Source organism: Typopeltis vanoorti, chromosome 13 (genome assembly GCF_054136105.1).
Source record: "Typopeltis vanoorti isolate ZY-2024b chromosome 13, IOZ_Tvanoo_1.0, whole genome shotgun sequence".
NCBI lineage: Eukaryota > Metazoa > Arthropoda > Arachnida > Uropygi > Thelyphonidae > Typopeltis > Typopeltis vanoorti.
In genome coordinates this window covers 90,866,407-90,884,848 of record NC_143561.1, presented here as the reverse complement: position 1 = coordinate 90,884,848, position 18,442 = coordinate 90,866,407, and the positions used below count along the sequence as shown (strand labels likewise).

Below are 18,442 nucleotides of genomic sequence, written 5' to 3'. Positions count from 1 at the left end.
TCATACCTTCCCTTAAATTCATTCACATTAGATGCACTCACTACCCCTAAAGACAAACTATTCCACTCACCCACTGCTTTGTGAGAGAAAAACCTAGCTCTTACCCTTTTCTTGACTGTGAACAAACTTAACTTCCATGGATGCCCAATGTTCTCTCCCCACCTTCCATATAACGCAAAATTTCAGATGATATCCTATAACACCCATTCAAAAGTTTATAGACCTCAATCATATCACCCCTCTTTCTCCCATTAACCAGAGTCTGCAATCCACATACTTGCAATCTGTCCTTATAATCTGAATCCCAGAATCTGGATATAATCTTCGTAACTCTTCTTTGCACCCTTTCTACAGCTTCTTTATCCTCTTGGAATCCAAGAGACCAAATCTGTACACAATAATCCAGATGTGGTCTTATCAAAACCTTATAAAGAGGCAAAATGACTTCCTATCCTTATATGTCAAGGTTTGCTTCAACGTTGCAATTATCCTCTGAGCTGTATTTGCAACTTTTGCCATATAACATTTAAACTTCAAATTCCTATCCACCAATATGTCAAAATCCATTGCCTCCTCAGTTTCTTGTAGCATAACCCCACTAATATAATATGCTGCTGGAAATCTCATCAAGACAAGGTGCATAATTTTACACTTATGAACATTAAATTGACAGCCATTTTCTTTTGCCAATTTTTTAGCCTATTCAAATCATTTTTTGTAAGTGCTGAATATCAGTAGCATCCCTGATTGCCCTGCCTATCTTCGCATCATTGGCAAACAATTGCACATCTGATGTTAGACCCTGCCTGATGTGATTAATGTATAGATTGAACAATAATAAACCTTGAGGTACACAACTGGTCACCTTAAATCTCGAAGATTCAATCCACTGTATACCACTTTTTGATATCTGACTGTCAACCATCTCCTGATCCAAGTCAAGAGTTTATATTCCAATCCCATATTCTCCAGTTTACGCAACAGCTTTTTGTGTGGTATCCTATCAAATGCCTTAGAAAAATCCAACATTATCATAGTGCATCCATTCCCTTTATCCAACTAGGTCGTAACATTGTTATAAAATATGAGCAAATTGATAAAATATGACCTTCCTTTAGCAAATCCATACTGTTCCTTACAGAGTATAGCTTGTTAGTCTATCTATTTCTGTATGCGAGAACTTCTCTAAAATCTTTACTATCAACAACAGAGATACTGATAGGTTGGTAGCGATACATCAGTTTTTGCATCACGCTTGTACAATGGAACTATCATACATTCCTTCCATTCCTGTGGCATCATTCCTGAGCTGAGACTGAAGTTATACAAACATGTGAAAGGCCTAGCCAATTCAGCTGAGCATTGCTTTAGCAAAAGGGCTGATATTCCATCTGTCCCTATATATAAATTTTTATCCAGGTTATGCAACAGCTCTTTAACCTCATTTTCATGAACCTGTAACTCATCCAACATAGCAGTAGCACCGCGCACCATGTTACATACACCTGGTTGATATATCAATAGCAATGTGAACATTCATTAATTGAACAATTTCATTAGCTTCTGACACTCAAGAACCATCTGCATTCAGTAAAGTTACTCTTTGACATTCATTCTTTCTTTTGCTTGCTGTATAACGAAATTCTTTTGGATTGCCTTTAACTTGTATGGCAAATTTCTTTTCATACTCTGATTTAGCTTTCTGCACAATAATCATTACTTTTCTTGCCTGAGATGTATCAAAAAAAAAACAAAAAAAACCAGCTAATGCCTTTTTATTCCCGTATATACAGGGAGTAGGGAAGGCCGTTTTTAGCCCTATCTAACTTTTTGGAGACTGAGTGGGCAGTTCAATCTCCACTGGTACCCAATCAGAGATAGCTGGCCCAAGGCTATCACTAATTAAGTGGCACGCAGTGAAGAGAGATGGCTCTATAGGTGCCAACATCTTGTGGTCCCTAACACTCGTATTTAATGTCTGAAATAATATGGGTTCTACAGTCGATTTTCTTGAGTTTACGGGACAAAAAAAAAAAGCTTGCCAGTGCCAGAAATCGACTAACTCAGGAACCGGTTGAAAAAAGGGTTAGAAAAATTTCCTCTAGTTGCCAACTAGACTCGAAAAGCAAGTCTTCCTTCGTGCAGCCAAGTGCCATGGCGTGCAAACGCCACATCCACTGAGCTACACAGGATAATTCCTCTTACTCTTATTCTCACAATATTCTTTCCACATCATCATCTTCTTGTGGATCTCTTGCTTAATAAGGTTGCACATCCATTTCACTCCCAACATATTTATTCTTCTAGCACTAGGGATACATTTAGATACTGCCTCATTTAAGCACTTTTCAAAGATTCCTATGCATTGTTTACATTTTTCCCATTTAGTAACTATACCATTGGACAAAAGAGAGTATTGGCCTAAGTTGATGATAATTTCCAGCTTTGTAGTTCAGTAAGTAACCTGTCCAAATTGGAGCATCAATACAATTAGATACTTTTCATGAAAGCACAAAATGATCACTGTCACCAACTGGTGGTAGAATAGCCATATTCTTAAGAGAGATCTCCTTCTGGTGCTATGAGCAAATCTAAAACTCTTTGACTTAGAGTTGCTTCTTTCACATGCTGCTTGAGAAAGTTGTCTCATAACATTTCAATAAATTCCTCTTCTTTCTTATCATGAGGTTTCTCTTCCCTACCCAATCAATGTTAAAAAAATTAAAGTCATCCATAATGATCACTTGTTTGGTACCCATAAGGCTAAATTGGCAATGCATTTCTTCGTTCCCTGCAACTGAGCTGCCAGGTCTGTAACAACACCCCACCATATATTTCATTGTTAGACACTTCACACCAGATAGACTCAAACTCACTGCTACACAGGACATTGTTACCATCATTGTTTTCTTGGGTTTCTAACCTAACTGGACTTAAGTCATCAGATATCATTAGTAGTATGACTCCTCCTCCTCTCCTATCTCTTCAATCATTCCTAAAAATACTATACCCATTACACTCGATCCCAGTTACAATATCTGATTCTGATAGCTAGGTTTCAGGATTGCCAACAATCTTAGACATTATATTCAATAAAGCAACAAACTCAATCCCTTTATTTTTGATGCACATTGCATGTATATAGACATGATAAATGACCACCTAGCCTATTCTTATTAGATATGCAATCTATTTGGACTTTTTCTAGAACTTTCTCTTTTCCCTTCCCAACATACTCAAAACTTCCGAACCCAAGCATATTTTCCCATCCCTTTGCCATATACATAACCATTGTTCAAAGATATTCATATCATTATCATGTTTGCATACAATAGCTGAAATTTCACAGACTTTTTCCCCATTCCTCCCTTGGGAATATTTTGCCTCTTTAAAAGTTCTGATACAACCTCATCTGGAGTATGTGCAGATCTGGTCTTTTGGTTTCCATGCTGATGTTGATACATTGGAGATGGTGTAAAGGAGAGTGTTAAAATTATTGGGACTGTGGAATGTAGCTTAAAAGGAGAGATTTAAAATTTGTGAACTGATGATGCTAGCAATGCTGGGGTGCTTAAGGGTCAAAGCTGTATAACTGAGAGGAGACCTCCACATAGCCTTTAAAGGAATGTGGAGAACCGACCAGGGCTTCTGACCTAATGTCCAATTCTCACCTTCTCGTGGTGTACCCTGTTGGGTATCTACCTGGATACTGAACGAACGAGAATGGGCTGGCAATTTGGGATTTATCCGAGCAAATTGTATTCCTATTGGTTAAACCAAAATACAAAATGATGGTACAACATAACAAAATTTCTTGCCAGCTGGGGCTTCGCCCAGTTAAACAAGCCCCCACCCCCGTTGTTTTCGCCAGGGAACCAGGGTGAACAGCGAAAAGTCAGCTACTGGAACAAATCTGAAAACACACCACAACTCAACATCACCAGAGTTAAACATCGGTACTGTCAACATAAGAAGCCTGAATGGCAAAGAAATGGAGCTAGCTGAGGAATTAGATAAGTACCAGATCAACATAATAAGGGTGATTGAAACAAAAAAGACAAAAACTGGTGAGATCTTTCTGAGCAATGAATACAAAATGTTATATTCAGGCAATGACAATCAAGGAAAAGAAGGAGTAGCCATAGTATTCAACACAAAATACGAGGCTCATCTTCTTGAATGGTAGGCAGCGTCAAGTAGAGTGATTTGGGCAAAATTTATGAATGGGGAACTGACAATGAGACTTATTTGTACCTAGGGTCCCACAGAAGGTTCTACTAAGGTAGAAGTGGAGGAATTTTTTGAGGCTCTAGAGAAAGCTACTGACACAATGAAAAAGGAAAAGTTAGTCCTTGTTGGGAATCTAAATAGCAAAGTAGGAAGTGAAATTGTCAGACATACAAAAATGTTTTGGGAAAATTTGGAGAAAAGAGCAAAGATAATAATAATGGCAAATACCTGTTGGATTTCTGCTCAGGACATGGCCTAGTTATTACTAACACCATGTTCCAACATAAAAATGTGCACAAATTCACATGGAGAGAAGAGGCAAGGAATAAGAAAAGTCTCATTGACTATGTTATTGTTGATAGTGATGTTTTCTCCCTGGTGCAGGACACCAGAGTGTACAGAGGATTTGAAATTGGAAGTGATCACTATTTAGTCATCATCATCATCATCATCATCAAATTCCTGTCATGTACCCTCAAGGGGTGTACAGGATATGACAGTACTACATGAAAAAATTACATCATTACTAACTTCCTATCTACAATTTTCCTCCAAATCAGTCTGTTACTTGTCAAGACTCCAACATTATCAGATCTTATATTTCTATCGTCTAAGGCACTTTGTACCGTATCAATCCACCTATATCTTGGTCTTCCTCTGGGTCGTTTTCCTGCCAACCTGGCAGAGAACACTTGTTTTGCTAATCTTTCCTCTCCCATTCTATTTAAGTGACCATACCATCTGAGATTAGCTCTGCTAACGCATTCCTGGATGCTGACAATGTCAAGTTCTTTCCTAATATCCTCATTTTTAATATGATATTGCCATTGATGCCATCTGTTCACGCCTCTAATCTTTCTCAGGACTCTCATATCTGCGGTCTCTAGTCTTTGGTCAAGTGTTTTACTTCTGACCCAGCTCTCAGATCCATAAGTTAAAATTGGTTTGAACACAGTCTTGTATACAGCTAATTTAGTGTTCCGACTAATTTCTCTCTTATTCCATATGAATTTATTCAATTGACTTCCCACCATACCAGCTTTGCTGATTCTGTTGTCTATTTCTATATTTAGTTTACCATCTTCAGTAAAAATTGTGTCTAAGTAGCTGAAATGTTTTACTTGTTCCACAGGTTCTCCATTCACAACACAGTTGACATTTTCAATGATTCTGCCTATTTTCATTGTCTTTGTCTTTTTATTGCTGACCTTCATACCATATCTATTACAACAGCTATTCAATTTAGTCAGAGAATCTTGCAGACTTGTAACGGATTTATTTAGAAGTATAACATCATCCGCATAAAGCAAAGAGCTGACATTAACATCTCCAATTTTGATATCAGGTTTAATACCACATTCCTTCATAATGTGATCCATATAGATAATGAATAACAGAGGGGATAATGTACATCCTTGTCTCACACCAGATTTAACATTAAACAATCTTCCTGTACTTCCTTCAATTCTAACTGCTGACTCACAACTCAAATAAAGACTAAGTATTGCTTGATATAATGCCCCATTGACACCATATAACTGCAGCGTATTGAATAGCTTCTCTCTTGGCACCTTGTCATATGCCTTTTCCAAATCGACAAAACTTAAATACAGATCTTTGTTATATTCCCATGCTTTCTCGACTATTTGTCGTAAAGTGAAGATCTGATCCTGACAGCCTCTATTTGGCCTGAATCCAGCTTGTTCTTCACCAAGCTTTTCTTCCGCAATTCTTCTCAACCGTTTCTCAAGTATACTTGCATAGATCTTGCCAGGAACACTCAGTAGGGAAATACCTCTGTAATTCTCACATTCAGTTTTATTTCCCTTTTTATATATGGGTACTATCAGAGCTCTACTCCAATCATCGGGAATTCGTCCCTCTGTCCAGGCTTTCTGAACTATGCAGTGCAGCCAATGTAAGACTCTTATACCACCATACTTCAGCATTTCTGGTCGAATATCATCTACTCCTGCTGCCTTTCCACATTTCAAGCCTTTGATGGCTTTTTCTACTTCAAGTATGGATATGTATTCCTGACTGCATGCCTGGTCAGTGTGTTTTATCACTGTGCTGTCATCACTGCTTGTTTCATTTAGCAGTTTTTCAAAGTAATTACTCCATACTTCAAGGATATCTTTTTCTCCTGTTTTCATTTCACCTTTATCATCTCTAATTCCTTTTACAGCACTCTTTCCTCCATTCCTAAGCTTCTTCAACAACCTCCAGAATATTTTGCCACCTTCTTGATATTTATTTTCTATATTCTTGCCAAAGTCCTCCCATGACTTTTGTTTAGCTAATTTTACACACTGTTTAGCTTTCTTACATTTGTCTCTGTATTCTGTAAGAGTAAAAGCTGACTTATTTGCCAGGAACTTTTGATATGCTTTCTTCTTTTCCTTCACTGCCTCTTTAACTTCCTGTGTCCACCAGGGAGTTCTGATTTTTTTATCTTTGCACACAACCTCACCACATGCCTCTCTGGCAGAATCAATCAATGTTTCCTTCAGAGTTTGCCACTGAATCTCCAAGGTTTGATTCCTGTTCTCAAACTCTTTCATTTTCTTTTCAATAATATTTCTGTATTTTAGTCTACAGTTTACATCTGAGAGCTGCTCAACTTTTATTCGCTTTAAAACTTTCTTACATGTTATTCTTTTCAATATGAAATTCAATTTTATCCTGCTCAAGACTAAATAGTGATCACTTCCAATTTCAAATCCTCTGTACACTCTGGTGTCCTGCACCAGGGAGAAAACATCACTATCAACAATAACATAGTCAATGAGACTTTTCTTATTCCTAGCCTCTTCTCTCCATGTGAATTTGTGCACATTTTTATGTTGGAACATGGTGTTAGTAATAACCAGTCCATGTCCTGAGCAGAAATCCAACAGATATTTGCCATTATTATTAGCTTTGCTCTTTTCTCCAAATTTTCCCAAAATATTTTTGTATGTCTCACAATCATTTCCTACTCTACTATTTAGATCCCCAACAAGGACCAACTTTTCCTTTTTCATTGTGTCAGTTGCTTTTTCTAAAGCCTCAAAAAATTCCTCCACTTCTACCTTAGTAGAACCTTCTGTGGGACCATAGGCACAAATAAGTCTCATTGTCCAGTTCCCCATTCTCATATTTGCCCACATTACTCTACTTGAGACTGACTGCCATTCAAGAAGATTAGCCTCGTATTTTGTGTTGAATACTATGGCTACTCCTTCTTTTCCTTGATTGTTATTGCCTGAATATAACCTTTTGTATTTATTGCTCAGAAAGATCTCACCAGTTTTGGTCTTTTTTGTTTCAGTCACCCCTATTATGTCGATCTGGTACTTATCTAATTCCTCAGCTAGCTCCATTTCTTTGCCATTCAGGCTTCTTACGTTGATAGTACCGATCTTTAACTCTGGTGATGTTGAGTTGGGGTTTGTTTTCAGATTTGTTCCAGTAGCTGACTTTTCGCTGTTCGCCCTGGTTCCCTGGTGAAAACAACGGGGGGCTTGTTTAACCGGGCGACGCCCCAGCCGGCATGAAATTTTGTCATGTTGTACCATCATTTTTTATTTTGGCTTAACCAATAAGAATACAATTTGGTCGGCTAAATCCCAAATTGCCAGCCCATCCTCGTTCCTTCAGTATCAAAGTAGATACCCAACAGGGTGCACCACGAGAAGGTGAGGATTGGACATTAGGTCAGAAGCCCTGGTCGGTTCTCCGCATTCCTTTAAAGGCTATGTGGAGGTCTCCTCTCAGTTATACAGCTTTGACCCTTAAGCACCACTATTTAGTCTTGAGCAGGATAAAACTGAATTTCATTTTGAAAAGAATGACATGTAAGAAAGTTGTAAAGGAATAAAAGTTGAGGAGCTCTGAGATGTGAACTATAGACTAAAATACACAAAGATTATTGAAGGATAAATGAAAGAGTTTGAAAACAGGAATCAAACCTTGGAGATTCGGTGGCAAGCCTTGAAGAAACCCTTGATTGATTCAGCTAGAGAGGCATGTGGTGAAGTTGTCTGCAAGGATAGAAAAATTAGAACTCCATGGTGGACACAGGAAGTTAAAGAGGCAGTGAAGGAAAAGAAGAAAGCATATCAAAGGTTCCTGGCAAATAAGTCAGCTTGTGCTCTTAGAGAATACAGAGACTATTGTCAGAATGCTAAACAGTGTGTAAAACTAGCTAAACAAAAGTCATGGGAGGACTTTGACAAGAATATAGAAAATAAATATCAAGAAGGTGTCAAAATATTCGGGAGGTTGTAGAAGAAGCTTAGGAATGGAAGAAAGAGTGCTGTAAAAGGAGTTAGAGATGATAAAAGTGAAATGAAAATGGGAGAAAAAGATATCCTTGAAGTATGGAGTAATTACTTTGAAAATTTGCTAAACGAAACAAGCAGTGATGACAGGACAGTGATAAAAAACACTTACCAGACAAAAACAATGAGTGAGGAATACATATCCATACTTGAAGTAGAAAAAGCCATCAAAGGCTTGAAATGTGGAAAGGCAGCATCAGCAGATGATATTTGACCAGGAATGCTGAAGTATGGTGGTATAAAAGTCTTTCAGTGGCTGCACTGCATAGTTCAGAATGATGGGAGTAGAGCTCTCATAGTATCTATATATAAAAAGGGAAATAAAACTGAATGTGAGAATTACAGAGGTATATCCCTATTGAGTGTTCCTGGGAAGTTATATGCAAGCATACTTGAGAAACGGTTGAGAAGAATTGTGGAAGAAAAGCTTGGTGAAGAACAAGCTGGATTCAGGTCAAATAGAGGTTGTCAGGATCAGATCTTCACTTTACAAGAAATAGTGGAGAAATCATGGGAATATAACAAAGATCTCTATTTAAGTTTTGTCGATTTGGAAAAGGCATACGACAAGGTGTCAACAGAGAAGCTATTCAATACGCTACAGTTGTATGGTGTCAGTGGGGCATTATATCAAGCAATACTTAGTCTTTATTTGAGTTGTAAGTCAGCAGTTAGAATTGAAGGAAGTACAGAAAGATAGTTTAATGTTAAATCTGGTGTGAGACAAGGATGTACATTATCCCCTCTATTATTCATTATCTATATGGATCACATTATGAAGGAAAGTGGTATTGAACATGATATCAAATTGGAGATGCTAATGTCAGCTCTTTGCTTTATGCGGATGATGTTATACTTCTAAATAAATCTGCTACAAGTTTGCAAGATTCCCTGACTAAATTGAATAACTGTTGTAATAGATATGATATGAAGGTCAGCATTAAAAAGACAAATACAATGAAAATAGGCAGAATCATTGAAAATGTCAACTGTGTTGTGAATGGAGAACCTGTGGAACAAGTAAAACATTTCAGCTACTTAGGCACGATTTTTAGTGAAGATGGTAAATTAAATATGGAAATAGACAACAGAATCAACAAAGCTGGTATGGTAGGAAGTCAATTAAATAAATTCATATGGAATAAGATAAAAATTAGTCAGAACACTAAATTAGCTGTATATATACAAGACAGTGTTCAAACCAGTTTTAACTTATGGATCTGAGAGCTGGGTCAGAAGTAAAACACTTGACCAAAGACTAGAGACCACAGATATGAGTCCTGAGAAAGATTAGTGATGTGAACAGATGGCATCAATGGCAATATCATATTAAAAACTAGAATATTAGGAAAGAACTTGACATTGTCAGCATCCAGGAATGCATTAGCAGAGCTAATCTCACGTGGTATGGTCACTTAAACAGAATGGGCGAGGAAAGATTAGCAAAACAAGTGTTCTCTGCCAGGTTGGCAGGAAAACGACCCAGAGGAAGACCAAGATATAGGTGGATTGATACAGTACAAAGTGCCTTAGACGATAGAAATATAAGATCTAGTAGTGTTGGAGTCTTGACAAGTAACAGACTGATCTGGAGGAAAATTGTAGATAGGAAGTTAGTAATGATGTAAATTTTTCATGTAGTACAATCATATCCTGTACACCCCCTTGAGGATACATGGCAGGAATTTGATGATGCTAGCAAACAGAAGAATGAGGGGTGATATGATGGAAACCTATAGACTTCTAAATAGGTCATCCAGAATATTAGTGATGGAATTTTTTGTTCTATGGAGGGTGGGGAGAGAATAAGAGAGCATCCATGGAAACTGAGAATGAATATAGTCAGGAAAGGAGTAACAGCTAAATTTTTCTCTCATAGAGTGGTGCATGATTGGAATGATTTGCCTTTAGAAGTGTTAAGTGCAGACAGTATGACTGAATTAAAAAAAAAAAGAAGGAAAAAAAAAGTATGACAGGTCTGAGTGATACATAGTCTCCCTTGAGTTTTGGAATCTCTGGACATATCTTTTAATAATAACAACAACAACCAAATTCTATAATATTGAAGCATAATAGTAATATTTGACATTTTAAGACATTTTAAAAGACTTGATATGAACAGTTTATAGAGAATTTTAATCAAAGTATGTTTTTGTTTTGTTTTTTTTACCTTTGCAGTCTCTTTCAATTTTGCATGTTCAGGTTTTACATAAAGTTCATATGTCACTGCATCTGTGTTGAGTCCAGATGATTTAGTATGTGATGTCTGGGGTGTAGTAACAGTTAATTCTTTAAAGGCCTCTACTTGGGTTAACAGTTTCCTATAAGAAAAAAGAACAGGTCCCAGAATTAAGATTCGATTCAGATCAGTAATTTGCATATTAAGAAAATAAATTTAGTCACCATACCAAATAACATCCTTCTTTATCTTTTTCAACAGAGAAAACATACAAAAACATAACACATTAGGAAAATAAAAGTACAAGCAACTCCTATATAACAGTACAGTCATCCCTCTACTTATGTCCGGGTTCTGTTCCATCCAGCAGGATGCAAGTCGAATCAGACGTACGGCAATACATTAAATCAACAGAGTTATAGGGATTATTCCAATGTGCTCTGCTTATTCCTCTTCTTCTTTTCATCATAAATTTGTTCATAGTAAGCAAAAGGATAATATGCTTTCGTTTCTACTAATAAATATCATTTAACATTGGGGTCCATGTCTTCAGAAATTGTGAGAACATTGCTAACTGCAAAGAACATTTCTGCAAGACTCTTCACTGTAAATTTTTAACTACCTTTTCTCATTTTTCCTCTTCTGCAACAATTGTTTCTCCAGTTTGACCAATTCTTTGTTGGTCAACTCTTCAGGAAAACTTTCTATGAGTTGAATTATGTAGTCATCATTCACTTTGAGATTCAGATTGTTTGCTAGGCGCACTAATACAAACTTCCAAAATCACACACAAAACGTTTTAATGCCTTTTTCGACATGCCACTCATACATTGAGAGGTCACTTCCTCCCTAGCCACAGCAATATTTTTAATAGCATGATAAATATTGAATGTGTTTCCAGAATTGCATGAGACTCTAGTCATTTCCTTCAGTGGCAGAAATGGCTTGTGAAAAAGTTCTCCATAGATAATAAGCTTTAAACACTGCAAGAACTCCCTGATTCATCGGTTGGATCAATGAAGTAGTATTTGGTGAGAGAAACATGTTCTTGAACTTGGTGAAGATTACTGCTATAAGACGGATGACCTGGAGCATTATCTGGAATTAATAAAATTTTAAATTCTACATTTTATTTCGCACAATAGTTTTTATTTCACTCGCATAATAGTTGATCATCATCATCAAATTCCTGACATTTACCCTCAACTACATGAAAAATTTACATCATAACTAACTTCCTACCTACAATTTTCTGCCAAATCAATCTGTTACCTGTCAAAGCTACAACATTGTCAGATCTTATATTTATATATCTATCTTCCAAGGCACTTTTTACCATATCAATCCACCTATATTCTTCCTCTGGGTCTTTTTCCTCCAACCTGGCAGAGAACACTTGTTTTGCTAATCTTTCCTCGCCCATTCTGTTTAAGTGACCATACCACCTGAGATTAGCTCTGCTAACGCATTTCTGGATGCTGACAATGTCAAGTTCTTTACCAATATCCTTGTTTTTAATGTGATATTGCCATTGATGTCATCTGTTCACACCACTAATCTTTCTCAGGACTCTCATATCTGCAGTTTGAACATTGTCTTGTAATGCAGCTAATTTAGTGTTTCAACTAATTTCTCTCTTATTCCATATGAATTTATTCAATTGACTGCCTACCATACCAGCTTTGTTGATTCTGTTGTCCATTTCCATGTTTAATTTACCATCTTCAGTCAAAATCGTGCTTTAAGTAGCTGAAATGTTTTACTTGTTCTACAGGCTCTCCATTCACAACACAGTTGACATTTTCAATGATTCTGCCTATTTTCATTGTCTTTTTATTGCTGACCTTCATACCATATCTATCACAACAGTTATTCGATTTAGTCGGGGAATGTTGCAGACTTGTAGACAGATTTATTTAGAAGTATAACATCTTCCACATAAAACAAGGAGCTGACATCAACATCTCCAATTTTGATATCAGGTTTAATACCACTTTCCTTCAAAATGTAATCCATATAGATAATGAATAACAGAGGTGATAATGTACATCCTTGTCTGACACAGATTTAACATTAAACCATCTCCCTGTACTTCCTTCAATACTAACTGTTGACTTACAACTCAAATAAAGACAAAACATTGCTTGATATAATGATTCACTGACATCATACAACTGTAGCATTTTCAATAGCTTCTCTCTTGTCCAGATCTACAAAACTTAAAAACAGATCTTTGTTATATTCCCATGACTTTTCAACTATTTGTTGTAAAGTGAATATCTGATCCTGACAATCCATTTGGTCTGAATCCAGATTTTTTCCTCATCAAGCTTCCCTTCCACAATTCTTCTCAACCATTTCTCAAGTATACTGGTATAAATCTTACCAGGAACACTCAGTAGAGAAATATCTCTATAATTCTCACAATCAGTTTTATTTCCCTTTTTATATATGGGTACTATGAGAGCTCTACTCCAATCGTCTGGAATTCGTCCTTCTGTCCAGGCCCTCTGAACTCTGCAGTGTAGCCACTGTAAAACTTTTATACTTCCATACTTGAGCATTTCTGGTCTAATATCATCTAGTCGAGCTGCCTTGTCACATTTCAGACTTTTGATGGCTTTTTCTACTTCAAGCATGGATATGTATTCCTGATTGCATGCCTGGTCAGTGTTTTTTCATCACCATGCTGTCATCACTGCTAGTTTCATTTATCAATTTTTTGAAGTAATTACTCCATACTTCAAGGATATCTTTTTCTCCAGTTTTCATATCACCTTTATCATTTCTAATTCCTTTTACAGCACTCTTTCCTCCATTTCTGAGCTGCTTCAACAACCTCCAGAATATCTTGCCACCTTCTTGATATTTATTTTCTATGTTCTTACCAAAGTCTTCCCATGACTTTTGTTTAGCTAGTTTTACACATTGTTTAGCTTTCTTACATTCGTCTCTGTATTCTCTAAGAGCACAAACTGACTTATATGCCAGTTAACGTTTGATATGCTTCATTCTTTCCCTTCACTGCCTCTTTAACTTCCTGTGTCCACCAGGGAGTTCTGATTTTTCTATCCTTGCAGACAACCTCACCACATGCCTCTCTGGCAGAATCTCAAAACTGAATCTCAAAGGTCTGATTCCTGTTCTCAAATTCTTTCATTTTTTCTTCAATAATGTTTGTATATTTTAGTCTACAGTTCACATCTGAGAGCTGCTCATCTTTTATTCGCTTTAAAACTTTCTTACATGTTCTTCTTTTCAAAATGAAATTCAATTTTATCCTGCTCAATAGTGATCACTTCCAATTTCAAATCCTCTGTACACTCTAGTGTCCTGCACCAGGGAGAAAACATCACTATCAACAATAACATAGTCAATGAGACTTTTCTTATTCCTTGCCTCTTCTCTACATGTGAATTTGTGCACATTTTTATGTTGGAACATGGTGTTAGTAATAACCAGTCCATGTCCTGAGCAGAAATCCAACAGATATTTGCCATTATTATTAGCTTTGCTCTTTTCTCCAAATTTTCCCAAAATATATGTCTGACAATCATTTCCTACTCTGCTATTTAGATCCCCAACAAGGACCAACCTTTCATTTTTCATTGTGTCAGTTGCTTTTTCTAAAGCATCAAAAAAAAAAAAAAATTCCTCCACTTCTACCTTAGTAGAACCTTCTGTGGGACCATAGGCACAAATAAGTCTCATTGTCCAGTTCCCCATTCTCATATTTGCCCACATCTACTTGAGATTGCCTGCCATTCAAGAAGATTAGCCTCGTATTTAGTATTGAATACTATGGCTACTCCTCCTTTTCCTTGATTCATTGCCTGAATATAATATTTTGTATTTATTGCTCAGAAATATCTAACCAGTTTTGGTCTTTTTTGTTTCAGTCACCCCTATTATGTTGATCTGGTACTTATCTAATTCCTCAGCCAGCTCCATTTCTTTGCCATTCAGGCTTCTTATGTTGATAGTAACGATCTTCAATTCTGGTGATATTGAGTTGGAGTGTATTTTAGGATTTGTTCCAGTAGCTAACTTTTCGCAGTTTACCCTGGTTCCCTGGCGAAAACAACGGGGGCCTTGTTTAACCGGGCGACACCCCAGTCGGCATGAAATTCTATCATGTTGTACCATAATTTAATATTGTGGTTTAAGCCAATAAGAATACAATTTGGTTGGCTAAATCCCAAATTGCCAGCCTATCCTTGTTCGTTCAGTATCCAGGTAGTACTTAACAGGGTGCACCATGAGAAGGTGAGGATTGTACATTAGGTCAGAAGCCCTTGTTGGTTCTCCACACTCCTTTAAAGGCTATGGGGAGGTCTCCTCTCAGTTATACAGCTTTGACCTTTAAGCACCCCACATTTGTTAAGGCATCCTCAAACAATTATTGAGTCATCCACGACTTCTTATTGCTCCGATAACGAACTGGGAGTATGCTTCCTAATGTTTTAGAAGATTCATGGATTCTCACTGTGCCATATCACAAATGGTTTCAGTTTATATCCAGCCACACTACCTGTAACAGAATTATAATACGGGCATTAAGAGCTTTGAAACTAGGTATAGATTCTAGCTTTTTGTGGATGAATGTCCGCTCGGACATTTTTTTCCGAAACAAGGATGTCTCATCCATATTAAATATTTGTTGTGGCAAATAATTTTTCTCCGTAATAATTTTATCAAATTTTTCAACAAACTCCTTGGCAGCCTTCTTAGCACTTGCAGATTCCCATACATTTTCACATCATGCAGCGCAAATCACTGTTTGAATCTCATGAACCAAATGGAAGAAGCGTTGAATTCTTAGTCATAATCAGGTTCTGCTTTCTCCTTTAACATGTTAAAGAGACTTAGTGCTTTGGTGGTTATAGTCACAGTGCTAAGAGGTATGCACTTTTGGTTCAAGTCTTCTATATACAGTAAAAACCCCCTTTTTTTTTTTTTTTTACACTTTTCAGGAGACTGATGGAAAAAAGTGTAAATAGCAGGAAATGTAAAAAAAACATTAAAAAAAGGCTAAAAGATGACTTACTGCTAGTATATGTGAGTCTACATACTTGATTACAAAATTTAATAACTGAAAATAAATGAATTTACAATTACTTACATTTATCTATTTAAAAAAATCTTTAATTGTTGATTGTTTTTGCTTTTCATTTTTTTTTTTTTTGACAAAAAACCTGTTTTTTACTATCGTGTTCAAAGTGGACACGGAGAGTCCAAGATCTTTTGCTAAATGCACACGTGTTCTGGCATGCCAATCTACACGTCGCAGAATTGCCATCTTTTCTTCTACCGAAATACATTTTCTGTCTTTTTTTCTACATGTTACTAACATGAATAATCCACCGCTGCAACTTGAAAGCAACTTCCACACACTAAATTATGTAGCAGAAATTCTGCAATATCAATTCGTACTGTGATTGAAAAATCATGGTATTGCTCATGCCTACATTACATTTCGCTTCCGCCATCACGTGCAGGTCACCGTGATGGCGGAAGCAAAACTACAGCCGAAAGCAACGCTATCTAGGAACAGAAATGCGCAATTTCTGCAGAAATTTATTTGAAAATCAATATTGCCACCAGAGAAAAAAACACAAATCACGGGAAATAACGCCCACATCAAGTTGTTAATTGCAGGAAAACAATATATCGTAAGAATAGGCCTTAAGACGGGACCAACGGAAAGTGACGTAAATGGTAGGAAAATGTAAAAGCAAGGTTTTACTGTATATAGCTGAAAATGTTATTTATTCCCTTATGGGATCACGGATGTATCTTCAAAAGGATGCAAGTCAGGGATGACTGTAGTTCTACAACACATTTCCATGCTATTGAACTTGTGCTTGTTTGAGATCATTAAAAATTGTGACTTCAAAGTATGCAGGTCATAACTTAAGGTTTTCCTAAAGTTATTCTGATTTTTATTTGATCGTTTATAAATTTTTCCAGGTATGTATTACTGAGCTTTGTTCTTAAGAATCATACTGGAATAATTTCTTTGTTGTGAATTAAATATCAGTTCAATATTATACTAAAAAAAAAATGCTCCAAACAAACTATTTTGCTAGAATTAAAATAGAATCAAGGTGTCAAAAAGCAATTCAAAGATACAAATTTTCAATCATCTTAAAAAGGGAGAAGCGTATCATATGTTGCAAAAATGTTTAAATTTAAATGAAGCAACAATCCTGATCCTACAGACAAATGAACATAAAATTAGAACTGTTACTGCAAGATTACTGCAGTAACTGTTACTGCATATTTATATAAATTAACATTGTGGTTGGTCGGTGAATTTAATGCTCGTGTAAAATTTGTGATTTTTGTCAGTTTTATTGTTTTTCCCTTAGAAAATTAGTGTTTTATAAGTATATCAGTGTAGATTTTAGTATTTTATAACATATTTTTATAAAGATATTTCAATAATAAGCATAAGTTTAAAATGGCACCAAAAACACACAAGAAACGTAATGCTAAGAAGAGCACAGCACTCGAGAACAAAGGCTAGGCCCACTAACAAGGATATGGAGAAGGTTACTGAAAATGAATTAACTTCTAAAATAGCAAAATTAAAGCAGATTATCAGAGAGATGATGCAGGAATTACAAAAAGTCGCATGGCATTTAAATGAACATAGGGAGGAAAGGAAAATTAAGCAGCAAAATAAGAAACAACAGAGCATGGAAATATATAAGTCAGTAAGTAACAGAAATTAGGTAAGTGATGTTGTTTGTAAAAAAGAAGGATGTTATTTGGTATGGTGATTCTATAATAAAACATGCTATCGATGAGCGAGTCATAACTTCGAGTTTTCCCATCATCAAATTCCTGACATGTACCCTCAAGGGGTGTACAGGATATGATAGCACTACATGAAAAATTTACATCATTACTAACTTCCTATCTACAATTTTCCTCCAAATCAGTCTGTTACTTGTCAAGACTCCAACATTATCAGATCTTATATTTCTATCATCTAAGGCACTTTGTACCGTATCAATCCACCTATATCTTGGTCTTCTTCTGGGTCATTTTCCTGTCAACCTCGCAGAGAACACTTGTTTTGCTAATCTTTCCTCGCCCATTCTGTTTAAGTGACCATACCACCTGAGATTAGCTCTGCTAATGCATTCCTGGATGCTGACAATGTCAAGTTCTTTCCTAATATTCTAGTTTTTAATAAGATAATGCCATTGATGGCATCTGTCCCTAGTCTTTGGTCAAGTGTTTTACTTCTGATCCAGCTCTCAGATCCACAAGTTAAAACTGTATACAAGATAATGTATACAGCTAATTTAGTGTTCCGACTAATTTCTCTCTTATTCCATATGAATTTATTCAACTGACTTCCCACCATGCCAGCTTTGTTGATTCTGTTGTCTATTTCCATATTTAATTTACCATCTTCACTAAAAATCATGCCTAATGTTTTACTTGTTCCACAGGTTCACCGTTCACAACAGTTGACATTTTCAACAATTTTACCTATTTTCATTGTCTTTTTCTTTTTAATGCTGACCTTCTTACCATATCTATTACAACAGTTATTCAATTTAGTCAGGGAATCTTGCAAACTTGTAGAGGATTTATTTAGAAGTATAACATCATCCGCATAAAGCAAAGAGCTGACATTAACATCTCCAATTCTGATATGTTTAATACCACTTTCCTTCATAATGTGATCCAT

General features: G+C 36.3%; 1 protein-coding gene across 1 annotated transcript in view; it reads right to left on the bottom strand.

The window, feature by feature from the left end:
• The window catches only part of DCTN2-p50 (dynactin subunit 2), a 220,623-nt gene that overhangs the window by 74,142 nt on the left and 128,039 nt on the right, over positions 1-18,442 (bottom strand). Inside the window, exon 7 of the mRNA XM_090403300.1 lies at positions 10,726-10,876. Coding sequence (XP_090259426.1) covers positions 10,726-10,876 — 151 coding nt within the window. The remainder of the gene's footprint in view (positions 1-10,725; positions 10,877-18,442) is intronic.